This window comes from Caenorhabditis briggsae, assembly GCF_000004555.2.
Source record: "Caenorhabditis briggsae complete genome, chrV, whole genome shotgun sequence".
Lineage (NCBI taxonomy): Eukaryota > Metazoa > Nematoda > Chromadorea > Rhabditida > Rhabditidae > Caenorhabditis > Caenorhabditis briggsae.
This window is the reverse complement of record NC_013488.2, coordinates 10,295,202-10,306,998: the sequence shown is the minus strand read 5'-3', so window position 1 is coordinate 10,306,998 and position 11,797 is coordinate 10,295,202. Positions and strand designations below refer to the sequence as shown.

General features: G+C 38.9%; 3 protein-coding genes across 3 annotated transcripts; 1 reads left to right on the top strand and 2 right to left on the bottom strand.

Moving 5' to 3' along the window:
* Nucleotides 1–1,888: 1,888 nt before the first annotated feature.
* Cbr-mre-11 lies at nucleotides 1,889–4,394 on the bottom strand (the record flags this gene model as incomplete). Its single annotated transcript, XM_045237597.1, has 8 exons — nucleotides 1,889–2,290; nucleotides 2,336–2,467; nucleotides 2,517–2,666; nucleotides 2,710–3,162; nucleotides 3,212–4,004; nucleotides 4,046–4,153; nucleotides 4,197–4,270; nucleotides 4,323–4,394. 8 exons carry the CDS (start codon nucleotides 4,392–4,394, stop codon nucleotides 1,889–1,891), a joined length of 2,184 nt encoding a protein of 727 aa, XP_045093982.1.
* A 2,029-nt stretch (nucleotides 4,395–6,423) lies between these two features.
* On the top strand, nucleotides 6,424–7,995 carry Cbr-wdr-5.3 (the record flags this gene model as incomplete). Its single annotated transcript, XM_045237596.1, has 4 exons — nucleotides 6,424–7,095; nucleotides 7,141–7,601; nucleotides 7,650–7,758; nucleotides 7,807–7,995. 4 exons carry the CDS (start codon nucleotides 6,424–6,426, stop codon nucleotides 7,993–7,995), a joined length of 1,431 nt encoding a protein of 476 aa, XP_045093981.1.
* A 348-nt stretch (nucleotides 7,996–8,343) lies between these two features.
* CBG09689 lies at nucleotides 8,344–9,613 on the bottom strand (the record flags this gene model as incomplete). The annotated part of the gene is made up of 6 exons (XM_045237595.1): nucleotides 8,344–8,481; nucleotides 8,524–8,633; nucleotides 8,681–9,032; nucleotides 9,083–9,145; nucleotides 9,453–9,538; nucleotides 9,586–9,613. 6 exons carry the CDS (start codon nucleotides 9,611–9,613, stop codon nucleotides 8,344–8,346), a joined length of 777 nt encoding a protein of 258 aa, XP_045093980.1.
* Nucleotides 9,614–11,797: the final 2,184 nt, after the last annotated feature.

Here is an 11,797-nt window from a genome sequence, read left to right as displayed (position 1 = left end):
TTCTCGCATGAAGGTGTCATTGGAAAAAGTTTTGATTTTTAAAAGAATCTTTAGAAATTTGATTCTAATTTTGACATCAAACGCCAAATGTGAGAATGAATTGTGGCATTGTGAGCAGCAAAACACTCAGTTCGGCAATGGAATTCTTTTAAAAATGACGAATTCTGAATGTATTTCAGAGTTGGGCGGAGCCTACTGTGATGATGACGATGATGATTTTTCGATCATTCCTCATTAGCATACAGACACCAAACTTTCAGTGTTTCTCATACGAATTTCAACGAAAATTCTCACTTTTCTGTCGCAATGCGTCTGTCGCGCATCCCAGAACTCACGAAATTCCAACTTTAAAAGTGTATGGTTTCTGATTTTTCAGCGGAAGGGTATCTGTTTAATTTCATCATCTGTAGCAACAACACACAAAATACTGCGGGCCATTGTCGGTTTATCAGTTATCAGCCTTATGGTCGGAGGTTTTTAGAGATACGGAGTTGTACAATTTTAGTCACTAATTAGTGCTGGAGGGTGAATACCTGATTGGTCTATTGTCAATGATGTTTGCTCGATAGTCAGACTACAAAACACGGAAAGAATGCATATGTTGAATAACGGAGGGACTTTCTAATACAAGCATAATTGGAGAACAACTCACATAAATTAGAACTTTATAACTTCTCCAAATTGCTGATCGATTTGGGAATGCAGTTCGATCCGGATATTTCTGTAAAACAGCATTTTATAATCAAGCGAACATCAACGGAACTCGGAAGACAAGATTGTTAACGACATGAGAATAAACAGGTCATTTTCAAACCATGAGAGTCTCTAGTAACAACAAATTAATCGCAGAGGGATAATGTTCCGTTCAGTGTGACAATTCCCAGAAAACAAAAACCGTTTTTGCGACAGAATACCGTAGTATATATTAAAGGCGCAGCGCTGGATGGCTACTAATGGTTCCGCAGCGCAGTTGCATTTGTTTCATAAAAACTTATGGTTGAAAAAGAAGAATATAAAGTCGATTACTCTAAAAATGCAAACACAAACCTAGAAGAAGTTTGATATGCAGACTACATCTCCTACAGTAGCTTCTATTTAACAGATTGCTGCACTGTTTTCAACAGAATGATCGAATTAAAAAAAGTCGGACCTGAAAATTTGAAAGGCGTAGCTTTTTTTGATCTACGAAAAAGTGCGGCAAAAACGGAATATTTCAGATTTTCTCCTCGTTCGAGCTACTTTCGCAATTAAGTTCGGTTTTTTGATGAAAAACAGATTCAAGAGATGCTAGCGATCATTTTCATACCAAGAAATCTAAATTTTGTCCAGAAAATTTTACTAAATTCACAGAAATAAGTTTCGTTTATTACCGTAGTGTTTCTGGGGCAAGGCCTCGAAAACTGACCGGGAAGCCTGACCGGGAAGTTTTCCACTGACCGGGAAGTTTTCCAGGTTCCACTTTTTTTAATTCGACAATATAATATAATTCTGATTCCTAAATTTCTAGTAGAAATTCAACTTTCTCATCACAAAAGTGCAAAAAATTAGTTAAAAATCGACAAACAGATTTCGAAAACGCAACGAAAGATACTGGAAAGGATTCCGGTCGAGACCCGCAAGTTTTTTTTTGCGTGCGCCTTTGACATACCGTAGTCCAAAAGTTTAAATCGGAAAAAATATTCGGAATCATTCCGAAAAAAGCTTCCGGAATTTTCGGAATCCCGCACCAAACATTTTGAAACAGAACCGTTTAGTCTCAAATATGCGACAACAACAACAGGACATCTGGAACGTTTTATTGACAATAGAGATCCAAACTATCAAAACTTATAAAAATAAAACCGGAACAATAAAAAGAAGACCCGCAAATGGATTCTTCGAAACTAAATTAGAAAAAGCTAATATCTCTCTTTTTCGAAGTTGTCGTCGTTTTTCCTCTTCCTCTTCCTCTAGCGGTTCGCGATGCGGGCGGTGGGGACGGCGAGTCATTAATCACAATAAATCCATCGTCGTCAGAATCCGGGTTTGGTCTAGAAGTTGATTTAGCAGCTTTTCCGCGAGTACTTCCCCGAACAGTATTCCCTCTAGAACCTCTGCCTCTACCACGTGAAGTACTTGGCTTTGAGCTTCTTGAATTCGCAATTATTGGGTCTTCATCGGAATCCATGAACTGATCATCGTCATCGCCATCGTTGAAGTTGGTGACTGAAGATTGAGGTTGAATGTAGAACTGACTATCATTGTCTTCATCTTCTTCCATTCCCGGAGCTGAGATAGGATTCCCTGATTTCTGGAATTAAAAACTGAATTGCAATTGATCACAGTTAACAAATACCTCGCTCTCCGTTCTCTTCATATCGAACAAATCTTTCACGATGAGATCATGAAATCCATTTAGGTCAGATGAATCGTCAATTGGAGGGAGAGGCATCTTTTTCAGCATACTCCGCACAACGTTGATTTGATTCTGAACCATCGAAAATATAAAATCACGAAATACTTGTCTCTTCACTTACCATCAAAGAAGCATCAAAATTTCGATTCGCTGCGGCCGCTGTTCCACCTTCTTCAATTTCCGAGTACTGATCAAGCGCTTTTCCAATTCCGAACGGTTTCAGTACAGTCATCTGCTCATCCAAGGGCTTTTGGGTGAAGTAGTCGTTGATCTAGAAAAAAAAACACAATTATCGAACTACAAGAAAATCTTACAATAGATTGAAGATTCGCAACTGACACATTTCCAAAATCTTCAGGTACGTCGTTACCTTCCGTCTCTTTTCTTCTTTTGGTCTTTGGCTCGTTCTTCTTAATTGATACCATATCTACAGCATTGGCAACAATGTTCTCATAGCGAAGACCAATACGTTTCGCGTTTGCTGGTGTCACATGAAGCCAGTCACCATCGTAAATCACTTTGAGCCTGATCAGAGGCAATTCTGGTTGTCTTGGACCTCGATTTTCTGTTGCTTTTGCAATCATTTCTTTCAGTTTCACCTCAATTGCGATTTCGTCAATATATCGACCATCTCTGGTTTTAGGTCTCTCGCTTTTTGTGACAGGCCTACTTCCTGGAGGAATTTTATCCAACAAAAGCTCATCGCATACCATTTGGCGAACAGTTTTCAGTGGGATCGGCTTTGAAGCAAACTTTCTTCCTTTGATCTAAAAGTATTAGAGATAAAAATTTTATTTTCCTTTGCAAAAGAAAAACCTTAATCACGAATGCGTTCTTCTGTAAAGCTTCCTCTGCTGTCAGTGAAGTAGCGACAGTCGAACCTGGCTGAAGAATATAGAAGCCGTCCCCAACTGCTTCAGACGAGGCGACGTACTGTGGATCAGGCTTGCATTCATGCTCATGTCCCCAGATGAGAAGGTCGAAAAATTGAGGAATCAGTGTTTCCGGAAGAAAGTTTCCAGTCGATCGGTGTACTGCGCGACGAGGACGGTTTTGATGGAGAACGAACAAATTGAACCAATCTTCAGCTCCAGCGTTCGGGCGTAAAAAAGTTATATTCTCCTCTTTGAATGCTCGAACAAGTCGATCATCTCGTTGACTACCAAGACCATATAAGGCAAGACGAGTCTCGCCTTTACGAAGCAGAATGGGTGAAATAATGAACTCCTCGATAGTACTGTGTTTTCCGAACAAATTAATAAGACCAGCTTCGTGAAGAAGATCGAGTGCTGTGAGTCCTTTACCGGATAAGTCATCGTGATTTCCGTGAATTGTAAAAATCGGCAGACCAACATTGAGATTCTGATCGTAGTAGTTAACATGTCCGAACACACTTTGGTTGAAATTCACAGAAGCATCGGATAGGAACTCTAATGCAATTGGCTTTTCGTTCAAGCAGTATTGACGAAGAAGCTGAGTAACTCTATGCTGAACTTCTCTAGAGGGATTGTTTTCGTGGAACAAATCTCCTCCTAAAAGAATCATGTCAACGTGTTGTTCTGTGGCTATTTGCAGCACTTCTTCGAACGTATTCACAGCATCCATGTGACTGTAATGAAACATTTTTGCGTTATAAAATATATCCAATGCTTACATGATTGGTTTGTTCTCTCCGTAGCCACAATGAATGTCGGAGCCACAAGAATTTTGATGACGTCATCCGGCTCATCTCGAACTGGCAGGTCTTCATCTTCGAGACTTAAAAAATGAGTTTCAATGACGGAATAGGAAAGAAACTCACTTTTCGACCATAGTATCATGAGCAGCGTCCGGTCTCTGCGAGCAAGGAACTTCGCTATCATTAGTAGAATGGACCTAAAACGTAGGATTTTGATATTTAGTTTGAATGTTTTAAATAAAAACTCACTCTTCTCCTCGAAGAAGTTGGTTCCTGAGATTCGGCGACAAACTCTTCGAAGCTATCGTCGCTTCCACACATTGTTACGTTGGAATCTGAAAAACTGCAAATGTCGAAACAAAAAAAGATTCCCAATCGGGCGAATGAAATGCGTATTTTGTTTTTGCGAAGCGAACATTTTTATTTGGGCGCGAAAACTGAAATGGACTAAGTTTCTCTGGCGCGGCCGAAACTTTTCTCGGTGCGAATTACTCTCGGACAAGTTGAAGATGGCACCAAGCAATTTTAGAGACCGTACGAAAGCGCGAGAAGCGCGGCGGCGAGAGAAACGAAAGGGGGAGAAATGAAAGCGGGAGAAACAAAAGCGGGAGAAGCGAAAGCGGGAGAAAGTCTGCATGCGCTATAAATTACGACGCATTGCGGAACAACCGTATATTTCACTCAAATTTAGCAGGTAAAAACTTTGAAACAAATTCGATTCACACCCAGTTTTGCATGCAGAAATGTCAATATTTAAAAAAATATATATTCTATATACAAAACTGTTAAATTAACGATTTGTTTATACTGAGCAGACATACTTACATGGGAGGTATTTGTGATTGGCTATATATGAATTGAATTGTTTCTTAATCACAGAAAACACTTTTTTTCGCATGCAGGGATTGGTTTAAAAAACATATTTTCATCTTAGGAATGACATCATGAAATAAGAAAGAAATTCCAATTTTTTGAGCCTGTGGAAATTTTGACCCTGTGGAAAAAAAAAACATAATGATGATACAGTGTTGGGAACTTTAGGCTTCCAAATATTAGACAGTATTTGCTTCCAAAAATTAGACAGTATTTGAAAAATAGCTGAAGTTTTAAAAATTTCCTTATGTATGTGAAACCTATTTAAAGCCTGCTGATTTTGTGAGTTATAACTCGATTTTACGTCTTCCTGTAACTCGTTGAATTGTCTTTCGATGACTGCACAAAGAAGCAGTTTACTATTCCAGAATCCTGCCAGAATCGACTATCCCAAACATTCTACCATTCAGAACATTCGGAACATTTAATTGAAGAATATAGTGTAGAAAGTTCCGATGTTCCTTAACCGAAATCATACAGAAGCTACTTCATTCTTAAAGGTGGGGGGACAGGAGATTTTTCGTAGGATTTTTGTAGCTAGGGTATGCATTCTACCGTGACGGTGTACAACGCTTAATGTCACTCTGCGTACAGCTGTCGTCCTCACCTTTATGAATGCAATCGGGCGCCGGCTGCCTCTTTGCCTGCGTGGCTCAGTCGGTAGCGGCGCCGCACCGTCAATACTAGTCTCGACAAGTTCAACTCCTCGAGGGGCATATTTGAACGGAATTTCGAGAACATTATTTTTTTCATGTCCCCCCACCTTTAACATATTCGGAAACTAATTGTTTCACTCACAACATTTTTTAGCAACAGAAAACTGTTCGGAAATAGGATGATTAATTCCAGATTCATTGAGCAGTTCTAAATAAGTTTGGTTCTTGCTATGGATCGATTTCAGTTTCTAGATGTAAAAGAACCAAAATTAGAATTTCGCATAGAACAAATGAACAACGAACATATTGTTCAAAGTGACAAATTAAACAATAGAAAACATATTTGGTATATTTTTTAAAACTATAATCGGGTTATTAATGACAACTACAGATGAGTGTTTCAAATCTATTGAGATATGCAATGCATATCTCATTGAGATATTATGCATGAGTTGGTTTAAGAAAAACGTATTTTTTTCTCATGAACAGCAAGACAATACAACTTGACTTTTTTCTTTCATTTTATTTCGAATTAATGCTGGAAATTATATTTCTCAACCGATTTTGTGTTTGCAAATTGAGTGAAATATGCGGTTGTTCCGCAATGCGTCGTAATTTAACGCGCATGCAGGCTTTCTCCCGCTTTCGTTTCTCCCCCTTTCGTTTCTCTCGCCGCCGCGTTTCTCACACTTTCGTACGGTCTCCAATTTTAGGCTACATTTTTTAAAGGTTTTTGATAGTTAAATCCTCAGATAAACGTTAAACTTGCTGATTTTGTAGTTTTTCAAAGAATCAAACTCAAAATTCATAAAATTTCAGTAATGGAACCAAGCCAGTCGCCACATGGGTTGCAAACAATAAGCCAACCTTTAGCTCCAGAGGACAATCAACCTTTAGGTCTTGGCGACATACGTTGTTCAACACCCCAGAGCCAGTATGAACAAGTAAGAACTGTTCGAACTTTTCTTGTAATAAATAGAGCCAAACAGGTTACAGCACTAGGCAACACCAAGTTGGCATCTGGATATCAGCAATTTGCTTTTGGGCTTCAACAATCACAACAATCCCAATTCGGTGCACAGAAAAATAAGAGTCGTGGTCCAATTTCTAGTCTTGGAGCTGTTCGTGCAACGCACGGTGCCTACAAATCGTCCAGAAAGCTGCCACGGGCAGTTGCACCAGCTGCTGAAGAAACATCATCTAGCCCTCCCGTAGTTGATGTCGAGGAACCGACACAATCGTCTGATTCTCAGGAAAATCTGATAACAATGGCTACAATTTCTGAAAATACTGTCTTTCCTCCGCCACATCAGCCGTGCTCCAAACCGGATGACAACCGGGATTGCAATTATCAAAGAATCGCAACTCTATCAGGGCATAAAAAATCCATATCAGTAGTGAAATTTTCTCCATGTGGCGGCTATCTTGCCACGGCTTCAGCTGACAGAAGCATCAAACTGTGGAGCATGAAGGACTTGACATGCGAACGAACAGTTAGATTTTTTATTGAATAACTTGAGCAAAATTTTATTTTTAAGATTCTTGGCCATCAACTAGGCATCAACGATATATCATGGAACTCGAGCAGTCAGTACATTGCTTCAGGTTCTGATGACATGACTGTGAGAATATTTAGTGTGTCATCAGGACATTGCTGGAGAATTATGAAAGGCCACACCCATTACGTTTTCTCGTGTGCTTTCAATCCTCAAACATCACTAGTGGTTTCCGGAGGATACGACGAAACAGTTCGTTTATGGAATGTGATCACCGGAATGTGTGTACGATTGATTCCGGCCCATACTGATCCTGTAACATGCGTTGCTTTCAACCACGATGGAAGCTGCGTTGCGAGCTCTTCATACGAAGGATGTATTCGTGTGTGGGATGTTTCTAACGGACACTGCTTAAAAACGTTGAAAGATCTCGAACACGATGCTGTCTCATTCGTTGAGTTTACTCCAAATGGGAAGTTTATTCTATCTTCTCACATGAACAGGTTAAATTCAGAGCAAGCTTTCAAAATTGTTCAAAACTTTATTTTCAGCAAGATTAAAATGTGGGACGTTTCCAAGGAGAAACCAGTGAAGTACTACTCCGGCCATCAAAATTCCAAGTATTGCATTTTCGCAGGTATATCTCTATCCCATGGAAGAGTAAGTATTAAGTTTCGCCTGCGGATGCTTGACATGGTCATTTTTCAGCGGGTGATCAGCGGTTCAGAGGACGGAAAAATATTTGTCTGGGACCTTCAGACGAAGAGAGTGATACAAGTAATGGAAGAGCACACAAAGCCTGTTCTCGCCACAGACGCTCATCCCATTTTGAATATGATGGCTTCTGGAGGTATAGAGCCAGACAACACTGTTAGAATTTGGTATTCTGATAAATAAGACTAAACTGTTAGAACATCCCACACTTTCAAATGTGTTACATGCTTGTTACAATATTTCCCGTTCCCGCAGATCTTTTTCCAATGTGTGTCAGATCTCGGTTATTCCCCATTGCAATTTTCCACTAATTCCATCTCCTTCTTGTAACAGATCTCTCTAGATTATCGATTTACTAATATCGTTGTACCAAGCATATTTCATTACATATTGAATTAAATTGAATTGACAATGAATTATTTTACATCCGAAGAAATGGGTTGGAGTTGTTGAACCAACCAGAACTCAACTGTCTCCTTGAATTTCGTATCGACGCTGTGCAATTCTGCGATCACTTTCCGGACTCGTTTGTTATCCTACAATAACTAAGTAATGCGAATAATGTGGAGCTGGTTGACTGACCATGAAAAACTCATAAGCTTCAGCTTTCAACGTTGCATCTTTGATCTTCTTCATCATTTGAGTCAGAGATCGAGATCGTGCTTTGTTCTGAAGAATATCTGTTTCGTTTCACAAATCTTGATGACTTACAGCTTTGCGGATCTCATAATCATTCATGAGCTTGAAAACTTTTTCCAAATATACGAGTGATTTCATTTCAAAGTGAGATTCTGCAGCTTTCTCTCTATGTCGCCAGTATTCTGAAAAGATTCCCTTTTCAACAAAAAAAAAAGAGTATGAAGATTACGTTGGAACAACTGCAAAATCTCTGGAATCAACATTAGACTGTCCTGACTGATACGCAAAAACTGTGATGCTTTTCGTTTCACTTCTTCTTCTACTGTATTCTTATCCAATAGATTCTTTAGAATTACCGTATTTATCGTACACTGAGCTTTCAACCCATTCAACATTTCTTTACTTCTTTCAATTAATTCATTGGATTTTCTTCGATATTCTCTCATTCTTGTGGCATTCCATAGTTTCTGGTCTTCTTCTGACATTATATAATCGGCAGGTTTTGGCCACAAAAACGGAGTAGGCCTCAATTCATGCAGAAGATCAATGAACTCCCGATCAACTGGCATTTGTTTGGTTGGCTGGAAAATTGAAACAATGGTTTTAGGCTTCCGGATAAATTAAGTTTCACCTCTGGAGGTGGGGTTGGTGGTAGTGGCATCACCTGCATTTGGTCCACTATTTCTTGAGCCCTCTGAAAAATAAAACAAGTTTGACCCGGGAAAAATACCGTTTTTAAAAGTATTAGGTTGAAAGGAAAGAAACTGTCCATTTTTTTAATTAGCAAATAAAACAACAAAATGATCCGTTTAAGTTTAAAACGGACAGTTACTTTTCCTCCCAAACCAATAGAGTGCCACTCAAATTGTTAGCTTATTTCACCAATATTTTATACGTTGATCAATTTTTGACATCTTTCATAAGAATCAAGATAATTGATCTCAAAGTTGACGGTCTGGGTGGGCTTCTATTAGAGGAAATACAGTAAATAAACACCTTACTTCAATGGTTAAGTTAAATTTTGGTACAAAAAGTGGGAGAATGGGCGGTAGAGCGATGTCTGCATCTAGTTTCAGAGCTTCATAAACTGAAAAAAAGGTTGTGAATTCAAAAAAAAAAAACAAAATCAGAAACCTCTGGATTTATCCTGAGCAGCCGTCATAAGAGGTCTGTAAAAAAAAGTGTAAGCAGAAACAGTTTTTAAACTTTTTGGAAAGCTACAGAGATGAACGATGCGGCGATTGACAAAATTTTTACACAATCTCTATACAATCATCTAATGGATTTTAGATTTTGCTCTGTTAACGGTTCAGCCATGGCCATTTTATTGTTCGAAGGGAAAGAAACAAAAAATATTTTTTGAGAAGAAAAAAGAAAGTAAAAAAGATGAAATATGTGACGAATAAGCAACTTGGAGAGCCGACATAAATTGTGGGGAAGAGGACAACTCAACGTCAACTTTTCGGCATCGAAATGCAAACACACCTGGAAACGGTCCTAACTACGATACACAATTTTTTTTTCTTGTTTGGAATAATTTACGAGCTAGGAAGGTTTTCAGTTATTAGTTTATAAGTTTTTATTATCCATAAATCTATCGCAATCATGATTTCACTCTAATTCTGAGTTTGTGTACGAGAAAAAATTTATTTTAAAAAAAGAAATTGTAGACCAAAAAAGTTCCTAGTTGGAATCAATCTTATTTATTAAATTTTGCCTCTATGAGATTCATGAGTTCTTCATGAGTGGGTGCACGTCCAGATTCGATTTTACTCCAGATTAGACTGTCATCCATGTAGATCTCAAAAGCTCCAGTGGAAGATAAACTTGTTTCTAACATGTTGGCAAACATAAAAAGCATCAATCCAGAAGACAACTTGTTGCTATGGGCATATTGAAGGAGGTGGGGATATCCGAATCCCAGAGATTCGAATGGATTGAAACCGGTTAGTATGATTATGAGAAGAGATGATTTGGCTAATGAAATCACCTGAAACTAACACTAATTTTCAAAACAGAACAATTTTTGATACTCGAGAAAGATTGGCCTTCCAAGAGACAGGAGAAAAATTGCCTCCTTGGATTTTCATTCCGGGATATTTTTCTTTGAGCAATCCGGAGAACTCGTCAAACGCTTGACGATACCCACACGAAACACTATAATTATATATGACTATTATTTCTAAATATTAAATACCAGTATAGAATTTTCAGTATTGGAAAATGATCTTTGTGATTATCAGAGTCGGATTGAGTTTCCAAATCTAATTCTCCTGCTTCATATTTATTTCCCAGCTCGTTGGCCAAATAGTCATCTTTGTGCACTTTTGCTGAAGTTACTACCGTTAAACCTTTAATAAAAGAGCCCCCACTTTGTCCAGTTTGAGCTCAATTACCTCAATATCTATGAAAGATATCAAAGGTGTGTCAACTGACTCAGTTGAACTGAGAATACACTTCCTGAAATAAGAGAAGCAATTTCTCAGTTGACAACTTTTGACATCATATAAATGGAAACGAGAAAAATTGGCTCAAACATTGAAGTTAGGAGGCCCTTCTATTACAGGTTTAAGGTATTTGGTTTCAGAATCAATGCTTCAATTCACCTCTGAAAACATCAAAAATAGACACAAAGAACAATAATCCAATGATGAATGCAGCGCCTCGAGGCATTCTATAACTGCACTTGACTGAATTTACAAACTCTGGTAACAACATACATCGTGGCTATGCATGCGTGGATTTTGAGGTCGCTGGAAATCGTGCTATTTTCTGGTAGGAAAAATTCGGAGCTGTGGAAGAGAAATGCTTGTGGGCGTGGCCAACGGTACCCGTATCGAAAACAACCGTAACTCAAAATTTTCGATCCTTTCTTCTTGATTATCAGCTTTTTGACAAGTTTTGTGTTGGAAACCCCCGAACAAGGGGGAAAAAAATCTGAAAAATTGTCGAAAAACGGACGAAAATCTAGAAAAAAACTATGACACAGGTAAACTGCGAACGGACCCGTTACGGACTCTCCGCGTTCGCGCGCGGTTGAAATAGGAATCGTATGCGGACCGTACGCGAACCGTTTCCAGCAAAACACATCACATTATAGCGGGTTTCTCCGTATTCTGTCCGTTCGCGAACTCCGTATCCGATCCGACCACGAATGATGAACAAACGGATCAATACGCGAATCAGAATTCAATTTGAGATCGCGTACGGATCCGTTTGTTCATCATTCGTGGTAGGATCGGATACGGAGTTCGCGAACGGACAGAATACGGAGAAGCCCGCAATAATGTGATGTGTTCTGCTGGAAACGGTTCGCGTACGGTCCGCATACGATTCCTAGAATTCC